Source organism: Bufo bufo, chromosome 3 (assembly GCF_905171765.1).
Source record: "Bufo bufo chromosome 3, aBufBuf1.1, whole genome shotgun sequence".
Classification (NCBI taxonomy): domain Eukaryota; kingdom Metazoa; phylum Chordata; class Amphibia; order Anura; family Bufonidae; genus Bufo; species Bufo bufo.
In genome coordinates, this window is record NC_053391.1 from 141,519,644 (window position 1) to 141,538,166 (window position 18,523).

Here is an 18,523-nt window from a genome sequence, read left to right on the forward strand (position 1 = left end):
CTGTAACCATGGAGATGCATAGATATTCACTGGAGCTTTAACCACAACAAAGTACTATAGTTTTTATCATGATTATTTGCAAAGCTGATTTTTTTTTAAATAATTTCTATAGTTCAACATAAATAAATCCAATATAATGCTTTTAAGACCTGTGTAGGATGTTTTTTGTGGTACTGTACATGTGGTCTGCTGCCGGCATCCTCCATTGTATGCACTTTTGCTGGGGATTGCTGTTAGCAACGGATCACATGGGCAGGATTTGCTCCCCCGGGTAGAAATGCGCAACAGCATTTGGGGTCTTGAGCATCTTTTGCCTTTTAGACCACTTAATTCTGTGATTTTGTCTGTATATGTATGCCTGGAGGTGGGGCAACATCAGGTTTGAATGTGCCTTGATTTTGGTCTATGGGTAACATTCAGGTGCACCTTGACGGAGTGCGCGGGCTCCAGTATGTTATATAAGAATGATATCAGAATATATTGGCAAAAGTCTCATTTTAATATCAGCGTGAGGGTTTAGCCATATATTGTCAATTGCATTTACCATTGTAGTGCACCATTCTCAGTGATTTTCTGTTTCCTATAGCCCTATCCGCACATTTGAACTTATATGTGGTCCGTTGCAGGCATCCTCCATCGTATGCATTTTTTGCTGGGGAAGGATCACATGTGCAGGAATTGCTCCCTCAGTTAGAAATGCGCAACAGCATATTGGGTTTTGAACATTTTCTGCTTTTAAGACCTGTGTATGCATCCTCCATTGTATGCATTTTTTGCTGGGGATTGTTGTTAGCAACGGATCACATGGGCAGGATTTGCTCCCCCGGGTACAAATGTGCAACAGCATTTGGGATCTTGAGCATCTTTTGCCTTTTAAACCACTTTATTCTGTCATTTTGTCTTTAAAATGCATTATTTGCCTATATGCAATATAGATTTTCTACATGAGTAGATTCTTGCAGAGATCTACGCTGACATGTGTATAATAATGTATGTACATAACAGACAATTGCTAAAGGAGATGAATTAAAAGTATGGAACTGCATGATCCTCATAACTGAAAATGTAATATTAACCTTTACAACTTGACACTATATGGTATGCACCCCCATAAATAATACATACAGGATAACTTTACTCAATAAGTTGGCATTCATGTAATGAGATATAATTGAGGGTATTCAAATGAGCTGTCCCACCCCCCCCTCCCTTCAGCCGCAGCTCTGATCTTTGAAAGCCAAGTTATGTTGTCTTGTGTTTGTATTCTATTCCTGTAGCTGTGAGTTATGATTATATCACTCACCCAAGACTAGAGATACACATGTCAAACTATGACCGTGACTAAAGTCTTCTACATTTGGTAAGTCCATCTGTAATTCGTGGCTTCTGATTTGATCTTTAAACAAATGCTTTCAGTGGAAGTGACAAAGGGTCATCTGAATAGAAAGTGCCTGGGGTTATACAACTCTGTTATCATAAAGGTGGATGACAGACCAGGACACAGGGAGACCCAGGTCTGAACCTACAGATGGCAACGGAATAGAGTGTATGTTTTGGAGAAAATGCAAGTCACATGCATGGATTTTAGGAATAAATAACTTTGCTGCATATCAAGTCCTGCACAGGAGAAGGTGAGAGAAACCAACTGTAACTTCCTTGTTGACATGTTTCTCGGCTAATGCAAACTCAAGACTTCCATGTGCTGCATAAAGAGTGACAGTCACAAATATTTTTAGATTTCATGTAATCATTATGCATCATGAGTTATTTCTTGGCTTTCTGCAAGTCCCATCATGGCACTGTATTTACTCAGTACCAGCTGCTTCGATCTTATGGCCACCTGTGTGATGTGTCTCTAGTAGTGGATGGGCATAAGTTCCCAGCACACAAGTCCTTGCTTGTTTGCTCAAGTGACTACTTCAAGGCAATGTTTAAAGACCATACCGCAGAGTCCAAAGCCTCTGTCGTCCACCTTAAAGTTATTTCAGCAACAGGTCTGCAAAATATATTGGATTTTATATATACATCATGGCTGTCTTTTTCCATGAATACTTTGGAGGACACATTGGAAGCAGCTACTTATTTGCAAGTGATGGATGCAATACCATTATGCAGCAAGTATATAATCAATAACTGCGACTTGGACAATTGTTGCTTCTGTGCCAATATTGCTTTAAAGTATTATCTTATTGATGCTTTAGTGGAAACAGAGAAGTACATTCACCATAACCTTTGGGAGCTGTTGCAAGAGGATCTAGAAGGGACTGAGCTTCTAGAATTAAATGCAAAGTCAATGATCAAGCTGGTGCAGTCAGATGATCTTCCAAAGGTAACTGAACAATGTCTTCTGGATTTGGTTCTAAAGTGGCTACAGTATGACAGAACCAGGCTCTTACATACTAAAGTGCTTTTTGAAAATGTACGATTTGGGTTACTGACTTTAGAAACCCTTCAAAAACTGTACAAACAATCTGAGGTTCCTTTAACACCATCTATTAAAAGTCTAATTATAAAAGGAATAAATTATCATTCATTCCCTTCAAAGCAACCCATCTTACAAGAACAGTACAGCACTCTGAGGAACCAAAAAGGATGGATTGTGCTAGTAGGAGGCTCTGCCAATGGGGAACTAGTGGAGAATGTACTAGGATTTGATGTCTACAATCATAAGTGGAGAATGGTGACAAACCTAAAAATGAAAGTTCAACATCACTGCACATGTGTAATCAGTAACTTTCTATATGTTCTGGGAGGAGAAACTACTGAAAATGTTGACAGTAAATCAAGCAGCACTTGCTTATCACCTACAAATATCGTTTATCGCTTTGACCCAAGGTTCAATCAGTGGATGCAAGTCTCTAGAATGCTGGAGAAACGAGCTCAGTTTTCTTGCTGTGTAGTAGATAATCATATATTTGCTATAGGAGGCAGAGGAGATCAGATGGTTATACATTCATCGGTGGAGGTCTATGATATAAGAAGAGATATGTGGACAAAGTCCAAAGAGCTTTCTTTCAAAATCCATGGTCAGGCCAGTGCTGTACACAATAACATCATCTATATTTCCGGTGGAAAGTTTGAAGGACAGACAAACAGCCTTAAAGATGTATACTCATATAATAAAATGGAAGAACAATGGAGGAAACAGGCTTCTATGTCAATTGCAAGGTTTGGACATCAGATGGCTACTGTTAAAGACACTATATTTACATTTTTGGGAATTTATGAACCTTTTTCCGACATAGAAAAATATGATCCTTTGAATAATCAGTGGACTCGTTTGAGACCAATGGCCTTTGACCGGTTTTGCTATGGTCTGGTGGTGGTAGAGCAAACTGTACTTTTACTTGGAGGCAAGAAATGGCAGGACTCTCAGGAAGTGGCAACTCACAATATTGTTGGGTACGATTCTGAAAATGATTGTTGGGAAGAAATCTGCAGCCTAGCATTTCCATTCTGTGGTCTACAGTGTAATGTTCTCCAACTGTCTGACTCAAATGAGAATGAGGAAAAACAAGCCAGACCATGTACAGAAATTAAGTGATTTAACTGGTAATGTATGTGAATATGTAAAATTAATATCAGAATTTAAAGGGTTACTTATTTTTCTAGAAATAGAGTCACTCTTGTTCATGGGCTGTCTTTGGTATTGCAGCTCAGTACCATTCAAGTGAGTAGGTCTGAGCTCCAATACTAGACACAACCCACGGATAATAGTGGCATTATTTCTGGAAATTGGACAGATATTTTTTCTTATCTCAAAAAAAACCTTTTAGTTTGACTTGTGTGGGTCTCCATCAGTCTATAATATAGAGGAAGTCAAGATAATTCATGTGTCTAATAAGTGTTGTCCAATCTGACAATTTAAACACGATATGTTACTGTCTTATATGTTAATTGCCATAGTGACAACATATTCTGCAGAACACAGGCTCATTGGCTTAGTGAATAAGAAAGGAGGTTATCTTCTATACAGTACAGACCAAAAGTTTGGACACACCTTCTCAGTCAAAGAGTTTTCTTTATTTTCATGACTATGAAGGCATCAAAACTATGAATTAACACATGTGGAATTATATACATAACAAACAAGTGTAAAACAACTGAAAATATGTAATATTCTAGGTTCTTCAAAGTAGCCACCTTTTGCTTTGATTACTGCTTTGCACACTCTTGGCATTCTCTTGATGAGCTTCAAGAGGTAGTCCCCTGAAATGGTCTTCCAACAGTCTTGAAGGAGTTCCCAGAGATGCTTAGCACTTGTTGGCCCTTTTGCCTTCACTCTGCGGTCCAGCTCACCCCAAACCATCTCGATTGGGTTCAGGTCTGGTGACTGTGGAGGCCAGGTCATCTGGCGCAGCACCCCATCACTCTCCTTCATGGTCAAATAGCCCTTACTTTCAAAGTTTTCGGCTGACTGACTGACCTTCATTTCTTAAAGTAATGATGGCCACTCGTTTTCTTTACTTAGCTGCTTTTTTCTTGCCATAATACCAATTCTAACAGTCTATGCAGTAGGACTATCAGCTGTGTATCCACCTGACTTCTCCTCAACGCAACTGATGGTCCCAACCCAATTTATAAGGCAAGAAATCCCACTTATTAAACCTGACAGGGCACACCTGTGAAGTGAAAACCATTTCAGTGGACTACCTCTTGAAGCTCATCAAGAGAATGCCAAGAGTGTGCAAAGCAGTAATCAAAGCAAAAGGTGGCTACTTTGAAGAACCTAGAATATGACATATTTTCAGTTGTTTCACACTTGTTTGTTATGTATATAATTCCACATTTGTTAATTCATGGTTTTGATGCCTTCAGTGTAAATCTACAATTTTCATAGTCATGAAAATAAAGAAAACTCTTTGAATGAGAAGGTGTGTCCAAACTTTTGGTCTGTACTGTACATTAAATGCTTCTACCTCATAACAATGCATTTTTGCCTTCTGCTTTGTTTTTGCACTAATTCATACTGAATAATTATTTGCTATGGAATTATTTTTCATTGTTCACATTCTTGTTAGATGCAGTTCCTATATTCCTATTCCAATAAACAATGTATAGGATTGTTGGAAATATCTTACTGACAGTATTCTGTATGTACGCATATATACTGTATGATTAAAGTAGTCAAGCAGAGACAGAAGTGTTATGCTCTATGATCACAGCATCACCTGAAGGTTCTGTAACTTCTGATGGAGGACATCATTTATCCGAGATGAATGGAACAAGCAAGTACAGATGTGTCCATCCTTACTTTTGCTCAAATTTGGATAAGAATACCATTTTCTCATGAAATAAATACAATATAATATTGAGACATGCTAGTAAAACCATTGCCTAGTAGTAGTTATGGCAATATCACACAATCATGTTTTTTTTTATTTTTAAAGCTGCTCACCTTGTGCCACACATCTGGATATATATTGAGCCAAGCTAAGGAAGTACACATCTGTATCTGTTACTGCCTTGATAGGGTTATTGAAGCGCATTTAATTAGTAGGGTGTATACTGTTCTTCTGGGTGCACAGTACAAACTCTTAGTGGCAGTGTCCTCATATGCAATCAGTTTTGTTTTATTATTCCAGTGCATTGAGTATAAAAAAATGAAGCAACTTTGCAAATAGTCTTGATTAAAGATGTTTCACTGTTTTATATCTGCAGCTCGAGTGCAGACCTATGTGTCGTCATGGTTACAGACTACAAACAGGCAATGTGTAGTCTGATCTTGCAGTCATGCTCCCTTTTATCTGTCCTTACCTCCTGATAAAATACTTTAGGTAAGTTAGTAAGTAGGGTACAGATAGAAAGGAGTAATACTGTAAATTCAGGCTATCCAGGGTTTACAGTTTGAAGCTATGGAGACATTTAGATCTGCATGGGTGATGTGGATGTAAAATGAAAGGATGTATGTAATCAATACTATTTGAAAGGTTTCTTTATTTTGTATTTTAGAAGGACTAAAGCAATGATAATAGCTGCAAATCTGTACATACTCTTTAATACATATTAAAAATTCATATTTGCATATCTGACGTGCATCTCAAACGATACCCCCCAAGAAGCTGAGATGTTCTTTTGATGTGGCTTCTTAATGAAAAGTTGCCAGTCTACCTGCTAGGGCTCTTTCAATTTATCTTGGTCTTCCATTGCTGATGAAAGATGGTGTCACAATAATAGCCAAATGCACTCACTCTGTTTTTTCCCACTATAATAAAAAATGATGGGGCTTTCTCTATCACAGGAACAAGGCACCAGTTACTTTGATTCTCTGGAACTGTTGTGGTCTCACCAATCAGACATGTATGTGATATCCAATAGATGTGGTCCTCATTTTTATGACTTGTGCACAGTTTACATAAAACATTATTTGAATCATTGTGATGTTTATATTATCTTGCTTTTGCAGGTAATGATGGTCTCATCAATCACCTGAAAATGTCCTGAAATTTTCATCCTTTAGGGAAAGAAAAATTTAACTAATTTTTCAATCTTTGATACTGCAAAGGCTACATTTCTTCATTTAAGGCCAGATTGATATTTTTTTATCATTGACTTCAACAGTTACAAGAATATATGAACCGCCAGGTCACAGTCTAAAATTTCTAGATGAATAAAAAGAGTTTGTCACCCACAATAAGCACTAATAACTGCAGTTATGCAATGCTTGTAGATAAGGACAGACACGGATAGTGAGCCCTTACCTGGAGATCAGCCCACTTTCCCTACCTACTTGCAGTTCAGCCCTAGGTAGCAAGACCACAACTGGTCAACAGTCCCTATGCTACTAACGTACAGAGACAAACAAACACTAAGAGCTAAAAACAACACAAAGGTATAGTCACGCAAAAATGGGTCAGAACCAGACAGACAACGTAGTAGAAAAAGAAGAGACAGAGAGTGGTCAAAAGTCAAACCAAGATCAAATACCAGACTGGATGCACAGTACATATCACATGAGACAGAGTGTGGTCAAAAGACAAGCCGAGGTCAAAAGCACAAACAAATCCAAATAAATCCAAGAACCAAGCTAGACTATCACAGGCACTGGTATATGGAAAGGAAGGGTTTTAAATAGAGCACCATGTCCCAGGATCAGAACCTGATAAATAGAGTGCCAATCTCCTCAAGCACACACCTGCTGTTGGAAGATAGAGCACTGTATCCTGATGCTAAGGATACTGTTGCATCGCAAGGGGCGTGGCTTAGCGACACGTCTCTTCTGGCGTGGTTGCGCCGAAGCTGGAGATCTCGGTCCTGGAGCCCGGACAGGAAAGTTTGTAACAAGTACTGCATGAATAGTGCTATAGACGCTGATCTGGGATCGCTAATTAATATCTTTATCCCACCTTCCCCTGTTGTGCTTCTATACACCCATGCTGTCATACAATTGAGTAACTTATGAGCTGGTGCTCAGGAGGTCCTCTCCATTATCAGCTCCAGGTCATGAGTTCTGGTCATCTATTATAGCAGCACATCAGGTAAACGAAGAAGGAAGGGGGTTGATCAATGTATTTATTGAGGTGGATTTAGACGGGGCAATATCCAGGCAGATTATAGCGTTCCTGTGAATGCTCATTCACGACAATCTGTCCGTCTAAAGGTGGAGACAATCAATCAATGAACAATCAAAAGAGTTGTTCATTGGATGAAATGATCGTTAGTGCTTGCAAGTGATTAGTTGTTTCTGGGCAGCAGATCATGCCATTTAATCAGCAATCTGCTTCCCAGAAACAATGCATCTGTATGAGGACAAGCGATTGCAATAGAGATTGTTCATCATACGGTGGAGGGGATCTCTGTATGTAAAAGGGTTATCCAATCCCTATAATGACCCCCCTAATGCCCGGGCACCTCATATAGGCTATACTTACTTACCCCGCTCCCCGCGTCGCTTCTGATCCCTGCATAGCTGCCGCTGCATCTCCCCATCATGCAGATCAAAACATCCTGCGACGGGTGGTGGGTAGGGTTCAGCCAATTGCAGGGTGCAATGGGGACAAGCCTCCCTAGCATTGTGGGTGACGCAGAGATGTAGCGGCGGCCGTGCGGGGGAACAGAAACGACGCGGGTGCTGGGGAACGGGGTAAACATAATCTGTATGAGGGGCCCAGGCATTGGCGGTTCATTATAGGGGTTGGATAACCCCTTTAACGAGCAGCCTATTGTCAGGAAGGAACGCTTCCTTCCCGACAATCGACCTTTAGCGATCCCAAGTCAGTATCTGCAGCACTATTCATGTAGTACTGCAGTTAATAGTGCTTATTGTAGGTAATAGGCTTCCTTTAACAAATGTATGTATAAAGTGAAAGTAAATGTAGTGATGAAGGCGTAAAATCATTAAAACATAGAAAAAACTAGATGCTGACCTTTGCCCCAGTCTCAAGTCTTTTGCAGTCTCTATCAGGTTTTCCTCCAGGATTGCCCTGTATTTAGCTCCATCCATCTTTTCATCAATTATGACCAGCTTCCTTGTCCCTTCTGAAGGGGTGTTCAGGAGGATGTGCAGTGTTAGTTTTCCGCCACACATAGCGTTTTGCATCTAAACCAAAATGTTAAACTTTGGTCTCATCTGCCTAGAGCACCTTCTTCCACATATTCATTGTGTCCCCTACATAGCTTGTGGCAAACTGCAAACGGGACTTCTTATGGCTTGATTTAAAATTGCCTTTCTTCTTTCTTGCCACTCTTCCATAAAGGCCAGATTTGTGGAGTACACGACTAATAGTTGTCCTGTGGACAGTTTCTCCCACCTAAGCTGTGGATTTCTGCAGTTCCTCCAGAGTGACTATGGGCCTCTTGGCTGCTTCTCTAATTAGTGCTCTCCTTGCGTGGGCCGTCAGTTTAAATGGATGACCATGTCTTGGTAGGTTTGCAGTTGTGCCATACTCCTTCAATTTTCGGATGATGGATTAAACAGTGCTCTGTGAGATGTTCAGAGCTTGGAATATTTTTTTATAACCTAACCCTTCTTTACTCTTCTCCACAACTATATCCCTGACCTTTTTAGTGTGTTCCTTCGTTTTCATGATGCTGTTTGATCACTAATGGTCACTAACAAACCTCTGAGGCCTTTTGTCGGGATTCGAACCCGTGACCAGCCACATCCCAGGCGGTAGCCCTGCTTACTAGGCTACCGTCCTCTCTGGACATTCCTCCCTGAAGCCTATTAGTTAACCTCAGTCTTGCCAAGCCTTGCTCATTACCCTTGATTCCCCACACCTGGTACTTCCCTATATAAGTCCAGCCCCTTGCACTCCAGTTTGCTGATTATTGAGCTCCTGAGCCTTGATCAAGCTTCTCCTCATCTGCTGCTCTTGCTACTGCTGGAAGTCCACTGCTGACCAGGAATTGCCTACCGACTACTGTTCTGCTTTATCCCTTCCTACTGAACTGCCTCCACCGTTGCCATCCGGATTGTCTGACCACGCTTACTGCCGCCTGCCCTGACCCACCGACTACGCCTCTGCCAGACTTCCTGCACCTACTACCTGCCTGCGGTCCTTGCCACTGGGCTCCACTCCTACCCCCAGCAAGCGGTCCTCTGACTCAGGTGAGCCTGTAGGACTGTTACACCTTTACAGAACAGCTGTGGGTATACTGAGAATAATTTACACACAAGTTAACTCTATTTACTAATGAGGTGACTTCTGAAGGCAATTGGTCACATTGGATCTTATTTAGGGGTAACAGAGTACAGGGGGCTGAATACAAATGCACGCCACACTTCATAGATACCTGTACTTGCTACTTTGCGTTGGGTTGGTCTATATCACATAAAATACGTCAATTTTTTTCCGAAAATGTTCAAGGCGTATGAATACTTTGTCAAGGCACTGTATATAACATTTTGCAAAGTCCACCATAAAAATAGATAACCCCTTAATTTGTAGGCCTTTCTCTAAAACAAGCCTCATCAGTATAGCACGGTGAATGATTCCACATTTACTGTGTATATTGCAAAGTTATCTACATTCTAAGAACAATTATTAAATGAAGAGACATTACAAAATAAAATACCTTAAATCTTCACCTTTTCTTTGATCCTATTTTTCCAAATATAAATATTTACAGGAGGTAAGGCATGTCTACCTTCCTCCTCTTACTCCTCACTATGGTGTGTCTGGCCATAAGACAACTGGCTGCAGAAGTAGCGTCTCCCTTTGACATTTCTGCAGTGGAGCTTAACGCTAGAGATGAGCAAATCATATCCAAGTAAGTGGAATTTGATCTGAATTTCAGGATAAATTCGATTAGCCGCAAAGCCAAATTTCCTCATGCTTTGTGGTAATGAATTGATTTAACCTGAAATAGTGTAAAAAACAAAAAAAATCATACTTACCTCCTCCATTTCCTCGCGACGCGCCGCCCGCCCGTTGCCCTCTTGATTGAAGATCTCAGCCGAAATCCCGTGTGTTTGTGGTTGACTGATGATGTCATCATCTCAGGCCGCGCGAGATCTTCATGATGCGAGATCTTCATGATGCGAGATCTTCATGATGCGAGATCTTCATGATGCGAGATCTTCATGATGCGAGATCTTCATGATGCGAGATCTTCATGATGCGAGATCTTCATGATGCGAGATCTTCATGATGCGAGATCTTCATGATGCGAGATCTTCATGATGCGAGATCTTCATGATGCGAGATCTTCATGATGCGAGATCTTCATGATGCGAGATCTTCATGATGCGAGATCTTCATGATGCGAGATCTTCATGATGCGAGATCTTCATGCAAGATCTTCATGCAAGATCGTGGCCTCTGGCCCGCCGCGAGCAAATGGAGGCGGTAAGTATGATTAAAAAAAATGTATGTTGACTTTACACGGTATTATTACTCTTAGGAGCCGCCATCATGTATGAACGCGGTATCTGAGAGGTACAATAATGGGGAGAGGCGCTATCGCAGCTCCATTTCATTGCACCCACTACTTACAAAAAAATGTGCTTCGTGGCGAAGTAATTCATTACAAAGCAAATTTTTTTTGTAAAGTTCAGCGAAGCAGCCAAATCACATTTTTCAAAGCTGCACTCATTTCTACTCAACAGTCATTAAGATCTGCCTCCTTTACTAAGCATACAGTAAACGGAATGTTTATGCCCAGTGGGTACAATTGTTAGACCCCAGGCACAAGGACAATTCTTAATCTCCCAGCTAAGGGCGCCAAATCCCCTTTAAGGACTAAAAAAAATGTTAGTATTAACTTACCAATTAAGAAAACTTGGTCATGGTGGATGCACCCAGTGATGTATTGGTGTCACTTATAAGTGCAGTGCTGAAGGATCACAGAATTATAATACAGTGCCAGAAGGCTAAAATGAGAAAAAGTTAAAATCAGAAAATGTTCACTCACTTCACAGGGGGGTTGTAGCACAGATAAACTCAAGACACTGGGACACCAAATACTCCTCTTGCCTGGATCGCCTGTAGAATGGTAGAAGATGAATGCAGCCAACTTCTAAAAGGGCTTCTGGTCAACTTCTTTATTGATTTGTAAAAATCCGGGGTGTAACATTAAACCCTTCATCAGGGGCAACATATGTAATGGTTAGGTGAGCATACCTTGCTTATATGGGGCTTCAAATCCCGCCAGGAAGGGAGAGGAGGACGCTCAGAAGCCAGAGCAGAGGTACTAGTTCCGGTCATGTGCAGGGTACGGTAATTTGCAGGGTTTGTGCTCGCCAACTTGGAGCGCATACTGTTTCCAGACATGCGCAGAGACTGGGAGGAAGCTTCCACGGCCGATACGCTCCACTGTGGAGTGTATAGGGCACTTTCGGCTCACTGTATGTTCCAATGGCGAATGTTTATGTCCCGGTACTTGCTTCTCGACAGATAACTTTATAGAATATGCATATTTTTGTGGTCATAATGTCATCTGGGTGTCATATCCAAATGGATAATATATGTTATATATCTGATATGGCACCTTTTTGGGTGTTTGATGACATCATAAAACTATATAAAAACTATAAGAGAAGTTATAAAAAAATCATAAACAAATCATAGAAAACTGGAGGGGGGGGGGGCTAATATATATAGTAAGCCCCTATAAGCAAGGTAATCATCTTAAAATCTATTTACTAAGCGCCACTCTTCAGACATTCACCAGCAGAAAACAGGAACAGATCAGCAGGAAATTAACCCTGTGTTCCTGTGCAAGGTAGAAAGTCCTGCTGATATTCATTATCATTAGTGTTTCTTTAAAGGGACACTGACAGGCCCAATAAGCATATTTCGGTATATATATATGACAGTACAGGTCTTCTAAAGTGTATTAAAAGCATATAAGTATACCCCCTGTCCACCTTATAAATACAGTAAACTGAACTTTTATAACCTGGTTGAATCGTCTTCATTCTGCCCAAGGGGCGACGTTTCATCTCCACTTGCGCCCAGCCAACCGCTCCCAACTGCCGTTTTGAAGCGCCGCCCAGCTCATCAATATTCACTTCGCTGGGCGGCTACTACTGTCCCCGACTTCACAAGATCCGGCGCATGCCCAATACAATCCTATGGGCATCGGCCTCCGTCTCATCTTCAGCGCATGCGCCCGGCACCTTCACTGGCCGGGATCACATCGCGCCTGCGTTCAGTCTGCATCTTAGAGGCCGCTACAGCCTCTGCGTTATGCGCATGCGCCGGGCACTGTTCAGAGCAGCGCTTCAGAGCGCTGCTCTCTTACACCTCAGAAGAGGTTAATACTAGAAGATGAGACGGGGGCCAATGTCCATAGGATTGAATTGGGCATGCGCCGGATCTTGTGAAGTCGGGGACAGTAGTAGCCGCCCAGCGAAGTGAATATTGATGAGCTGGGCAGCGCTTCAAAACGGCAGTTGGGGGCGGCTGGCTGGGCGCAAGTGAAACTGAACGCCGCCCCTTGGGCAGAATGAAGACGATTCAACCAGGTTATAAAAGTTCAGTTTACTGTATTTATAAGGTGGACAGGGGGTATACTTATATGCTTTTAATACACTTTAGAAGACCTGTACTGTCATATATATACCGAAATATGCTCATTGGGCCTGTCAGTGTCCCTTTAATGTATTCATTGTGTATATCTGCACTAATAAGTTCTAACTTGCTTAAAGAGGTTATCCTATGAATAATGTAAAAAAGGGCATTCGTGTATTATATAGTACATGACAGACTCTTTCTAACAAAGCTGGAACCAGCCCTGTACCTCACATGGATCTAGAGCTGTTCCCAATTATTGTTCCAAATGCTCAACTAGATTTATATCTGGCTTACAGCTCAGGGAGGCTTGTCCTTTCTAAAGCCTCTTTCACACGGGCGTTGCGGGAAAAGGTGCGGGTGCGTTGCAGGAACATGCGTGATTTTTCCGCGCGAGTGCAAAACATTGCAATGCGTTTTGCACGCGCGTGAGAAAAATCGGCATGTTTGGTACCCGAACTTTTTCACAGAAGTTCGGGCTTGGGATCGGTGTTCTGTAGATTGTATTATTTTCCCTTATAACACGGTTATAAGGGAAAATAATAGCATTCTGTATACAGAATGCATAGTACTATAGCGCTGGAGGGGTTAAAATAATAATAATAATAATTTAACTCACCTTAATCCACTTGCTCGCGCAGCCCGACTTCTCTTCTTTGCTGCGTACAGGAAAGGACCTGTGGTGACGTCACTCCGGTCATCACATGGTCCATCACATGATCTTTTACCATGGTGATGGATCATGTGATGGACCATGTGATGGACCATGTGATGACCGGAGTGACGTCACCACAGGTCCTTTTCCTGTACACAGCAAAGAAGAAGACAGAAGAGAAGCCAGGCTGTGCGAGCAAGTGGATTAAGGTGAGTTAAAAAAAAATAATTAACCCCTCCAGCGCTATTGTACTATGCATTCTTTATTCAGAATGCTATTATTTTCCCTTATAACCATGTTATAAGGGAAAATAATAAAGATCGGGTCCCCATCCCGATCGTCACCTAGCAACCGTGCGTGAAAATCGTACCGCATCCGCACTTGCTTGCGGATGCTTGCGATTTTCACGCAGCCCCATTCACTTCTAAAAAACGCACAAAATAGAGCTTGCTGCAATTTTCACGCAACGCACAAGTGATGCATGAAAATCACTGCTCATGTGAACAGCCCCATAGAAATGAATGGGTCCTGATTCAGTGCGGGTGCAATGCGTTCAACTCACGCATTGCACCCGCGCGGAAAACTCGCCCGTGTGAAAGGGGCCTAATGCAGCTCAGGAGCGTGTTCTTTCTGATGCAGCTCTCTCCCTAGCACAACTCAGGAGGCAGTTGAAGAATGGAAATGAGAATTTGCATCTTTTCCAGCAAGTTGGACAGAGAAATAAGAAAAAAAAAACAGCAAGTGGCGCTGCAAAGATAAATTTTATTGAATTACTCAGTGGCTTCACAAAATTTTAAATTACATGCAATTATAGACATATTCAGATCACGGTGCTGTTTTTAAAAAACTGCAGAATATTTTTCATGGGACAACCCCTTTAAAGGGGTAGTATGTAGAGTTGAGCGAACACCTGGATGTTCGGGTTCGGGAAGTTCGGCCGAACTTCCCGGAAATGTTCGGGTTCGGTATCCGAACCCGACCCGAACTTTGTCCCGAACCCCATTGAAGTCAATGGGGACCCGAACTTTTCGGCACTAAAAAGGCTGTAAAACAGCCCAGGAAAGGGCTAGAGGGCTGCAAAAGGCAGCAACATGTAGTTAAATCCCCTGCAAACAAATGTGGATAGGGAAATGAATAAAAATATAAATAAAATAAATAAAAATTAACCAATATCAATTCATGTCACCCAACACTGGAACAGGCCACTGTCAGATATTTTTAGGCCCCGGCACCCAGACAGAGGAGAGGTTCATTCAACTTTGGGTTGCCCCGCAATATAATGGTAAAATGAAAATAAAAATAGGATTGAATGAGGAAGTGCCCTGGAGTACAATAATATATGGTTAAGGGGAGGTAGTTAATGTCTAATCTGCACAAAGGATGGACAGGTCCTGTGGGATCCATGCCTGGTTCATTTTTATGAACGTCAGCTTGTCCACATTGGCTGTAGACAGGCGGCTGCGTTTGTCTGTAATGACGCCCCCTGCCGTGCTGAATACACGTTCAGACAAAACGCTGGCCGCCGGGCAGGCCAGCACCTCCAAGGCATAACAGGCTAGCTCTGGCCACGTGGACAATTTGGAGACCCAGAAGTTGAATGGGGCCGAACCATCAGTCAGTACGTGGAGGGGTGTGCACACGTACTGTTCCACCATGTTAGTGAAATGTTGCCTCCTGCTAACACGTTCTGTATCAGGTGGTGGTGCAGTTAGCTGTGGCGTGTTGACAAAACATTTCCACATCTCTGCCATGCTAACCCTGCCCTCAGAGGAGCTGGCCGTGACACAGCTGCGTTGGCGACCTCTTGCTCCTCCTCTGCCTTCGCCTTGTGCTTCCACTTGTTCCCCTGTGACATTTGGGAATGCTCTCAGTAGCGCGTCTTCCAATGTGCGCTTGTACTCGCGCATCTTCCTATCACGCTCCAGTGCAGGAAGTAAGGTGGGCACATTGTCTTTGTAACGGGGATGCAGCAGGGTGGCAACCCAGTAGTCCGCACACGTTAAAATGTGGGCAACTCTGCTGTCGTTGCGCAGGCACTGCAGCATGTAGTCGCTCATGTGTGCCAGGCTGCCCAGAGGTAAGGACAAGCTGTCCTCTGTGGGAGGCGTATCGTCATCGTCCTGCGTTTCCCCCCAGCCACGCACCAGTGATGGGCCCGAGCTGCGTTGGATGCCACCCCGCTGTGAACATGCTTCATCCTCCTCCTCCTCATCCTCGTCCTCTTCGTCCTCCAGTAGTGGGCCCTGTCTGGACACATTTGTACCTGGCCTCTGCTGTTGCAAAAAACCTCCCTCTGAGTCACTTCGAAGAGACTGGCCTGAAAGTGCTAAAAATGACCCCTCTTCCTCCTCCTCCTCCTCCTGGGCCACCTCCTCTTCCATCATCGCCCTAAGTGTTTTCTCAAGGAGACATAGAAGTGGTATTGTAACGCTGATAACAGCGTCATCGCCACTGGCCATGTTGGTGGAGTACTCGAAACAGCGCAACAGGGCACACAGGTCTCGCATGGAGGCCCAGTCAATGGTGGTGAAGTGGTGCTGTTCCGCAGTGCGACTGACCTGTGTTGCTGCAGCTGAAACTCCACTATGGCCTGCTACTGCTCGCACAGTCTGTCCAGCATGTGCAAGGTGGAGTTCCACCTGGTGGGCACGTCGCATATGAGGCGGTGAGCGGGAAGGCCGAAGTTACGCTGTAGCGCAGACAGACGAGCAGCGGCAGGATGTGAACGCCGGAAGCGCGCACAGACGGCCCGCACTTTATGCAGAAGCTCTGACATGTCGGGGTAGTTGTGAATAAACTTCTGCACCACCAAATTCAGCACATGCGCCAGGCAAGGGATGTGCGTCAAACCGGCTAGTCCCAGTGCTGCAACGAGATTTCGCCCATTATCGCACACCACCAGGCCAGGCTTGAGGCTCACCGGCAGCAACCACTCGTCGGTCTGTTGTTCTATACCCCGCCACAACTCCTGTGCGGTGTGGGGCCTGTCCCCCAAACATATGAGTTTCAGAATGGCCTGCTGACGTTTACCCCGGGCTGTGCTGAAGTTGGTGGTGAAGGTGTGTGGCTGACTGGATGAGCAGGTGGAAGAAGAGGAGGAGGAAGCCGAGTAGGAGGAGGAGGCAACAGGAGGCAAAGAATGTTGCCCTGCGATCCTTGGCGGCGGAAGGACGTGCGCCAACCAGCTCTTCGCCTGGGGCCCAGCCGCCACTACATTTACCCAGTGTGCAGTTAGGCAGATATAGCGTCCCTGGCCGTGCTTACTGGTCCACGTATCTGTGGTTAGGTGGACCTTGCCACAGATGGCGTTGCGCAGTGCACACTTGATTTTATCGGATACTTGGTTGTGCAGGGAAGGCACGGCTCTCTTGGAGAAGTAGTGGCGGCTGGGAACAACATACTGTGGGACAGCAAGCGACATGAGCTGTTTGAAGCGGTCTGTGTCCACCAGCCTGAATGACAGCATTTCATAGGCCAGTAGTTTAGACATGCTGGCATTCAGGGCCAGGGATCGAGGGTGGCTAGGTGGGAATTTACGCTTTCTCTCAAATGTTTGTGAGATGGAGAGCTGAACGCTGCCGTGTGACATGGTTGAGATGCTTGGTGACGGAGGTGGTGTTGGTGGTACATCCTCTGTTTGCTGGGCGGCAGGTGCCAACGTTCCTCCAGAGGCGGAGGAAGAGGCCGAGGCGGCGGCAGCAGCAGAAGAGGTAGCAGGGGGAGCCTGAGTGAATTCCTTGTTTTTAAGGTGTTTACTCCACTGCAGTTCATGCTTTGCATGCAGGTGCCTGGTCATGCAGGTTGTGCTAAGGTTCAGAACGTTAATGCCTCGCTTCAGGCTCTGATGGCACAGCGTGCAAACCACTCGGGTCTTGTCGTCAGCACATTGTTTGAAGAACTGCCACGCCAGGGAACTCCTTGAAGCTGCCTTTGGGGTGCTGGGTCCCAGATGGCGGCGGCCAATAGCAGACGGACTCTCTTGGCGGCGGGTGTTCTGCTTTTGCCAACTGCTCCCTCTTTTGCTACGCTGTTGGCTCGGTCTCACTACTGCCTCTTCCTCCGAATTCTGAAAGTCAGTGGCACGACCTTCATTCCATGTGGGGTCTAGGACCTCATCGTCCCCTGCATCGTCTTCCACCCAGTCTTCCTCCCTGACCTCCTGTTCAGTCTGCACACTGCAGAAAGACGCAGCAGTTGGCACCTGTGTTTCGTCATCATCAGAGACGTGCTGAGGTGGTATTCCCATGTCCTCATCATTAGGAAACATAAGTGGTTGTGCGTTAGTGCATTCTATCTCTTCCACCCCTGGGGAAGGGCTAGGTGGATGCCCTTGGGAAACCCTGGCAGCAGAGTCTTCAAACAGCATAAGAGACTGCTGCATAACTTGAGGCTCAGACAGTTTCCCTGATATGCATGGGGGTGATGTGACAGACTGATGGGCTTGGTTTTCAGGCGCCATCTGTGCGCTTTCTGCAGAAGACTGGGTGGGAGATAATGTGAAAGTGCTGGATCCACTGTCGGCCACGCAATTGACTAATGCCTGTACCTGCTCAGGCCTTACCATCCTTAGAACGGCATTGGGCCCCACCAAATATCGCTGTAAATTCTGCTGGCTACTGGGACCTGAGATAGTTGGTTCACTAGGACGTGTGACTGTGGCAGAACGGCCACATCCTCTCCCAGCACCAGAGGGTCCACTAACACCACCACGACCATGTCCGCGTCCGCGTCCCTTACTAGATGTTTTCCTCATTGTTACCGTTCACCACAATAAGAAAAAAAATATTTGGCCCAATGTATTGAATTCAAATTCAGGCCTTTTTTTACAGGCACCTAACACTATCTGGCTATCTATTTAGGTACCGTATTACACTAATACAGGCACAACAGTAACGACAGATTTAGCTGTATA

General features: G+C 44.0%; 1 protein-coding gene across 1 annotated transcript; it reads left to right on the forward strand.

Moving 5' to 3' along the window:
* The first annotated feature begins 1,294 nt into the window (after positions 1-1,294).
* On the forward strand, positions 1,295-3,969 carry KLHL34 (kelch like family member 34). The gene has a single exon (XM_040423661.1). The coding sequence runs from the start codon at positions 1,760-1,762 to the stop codon at positions 3,542-3,544; it is 1,785 nt and encodes a 594-aa protein (XP_040279595.1). The 5' UTR covers positions 1,295-1,759; the 3' UTR covers positions 3,545-3,969.
* The last annotated feature ends 14,554 nt before the right edge of the window (positions 3,970-18,523 follow it).

What these genes read in the sequence shown, in the direction of transcription:
- KLHL34 (XM_040423661.1), top strand. Translation starts at nt 1,760, where the DNA reads ATGAGTTATTTCTTGGCTTTCTGCAAGTCCCATCATGGCACTGTATTT.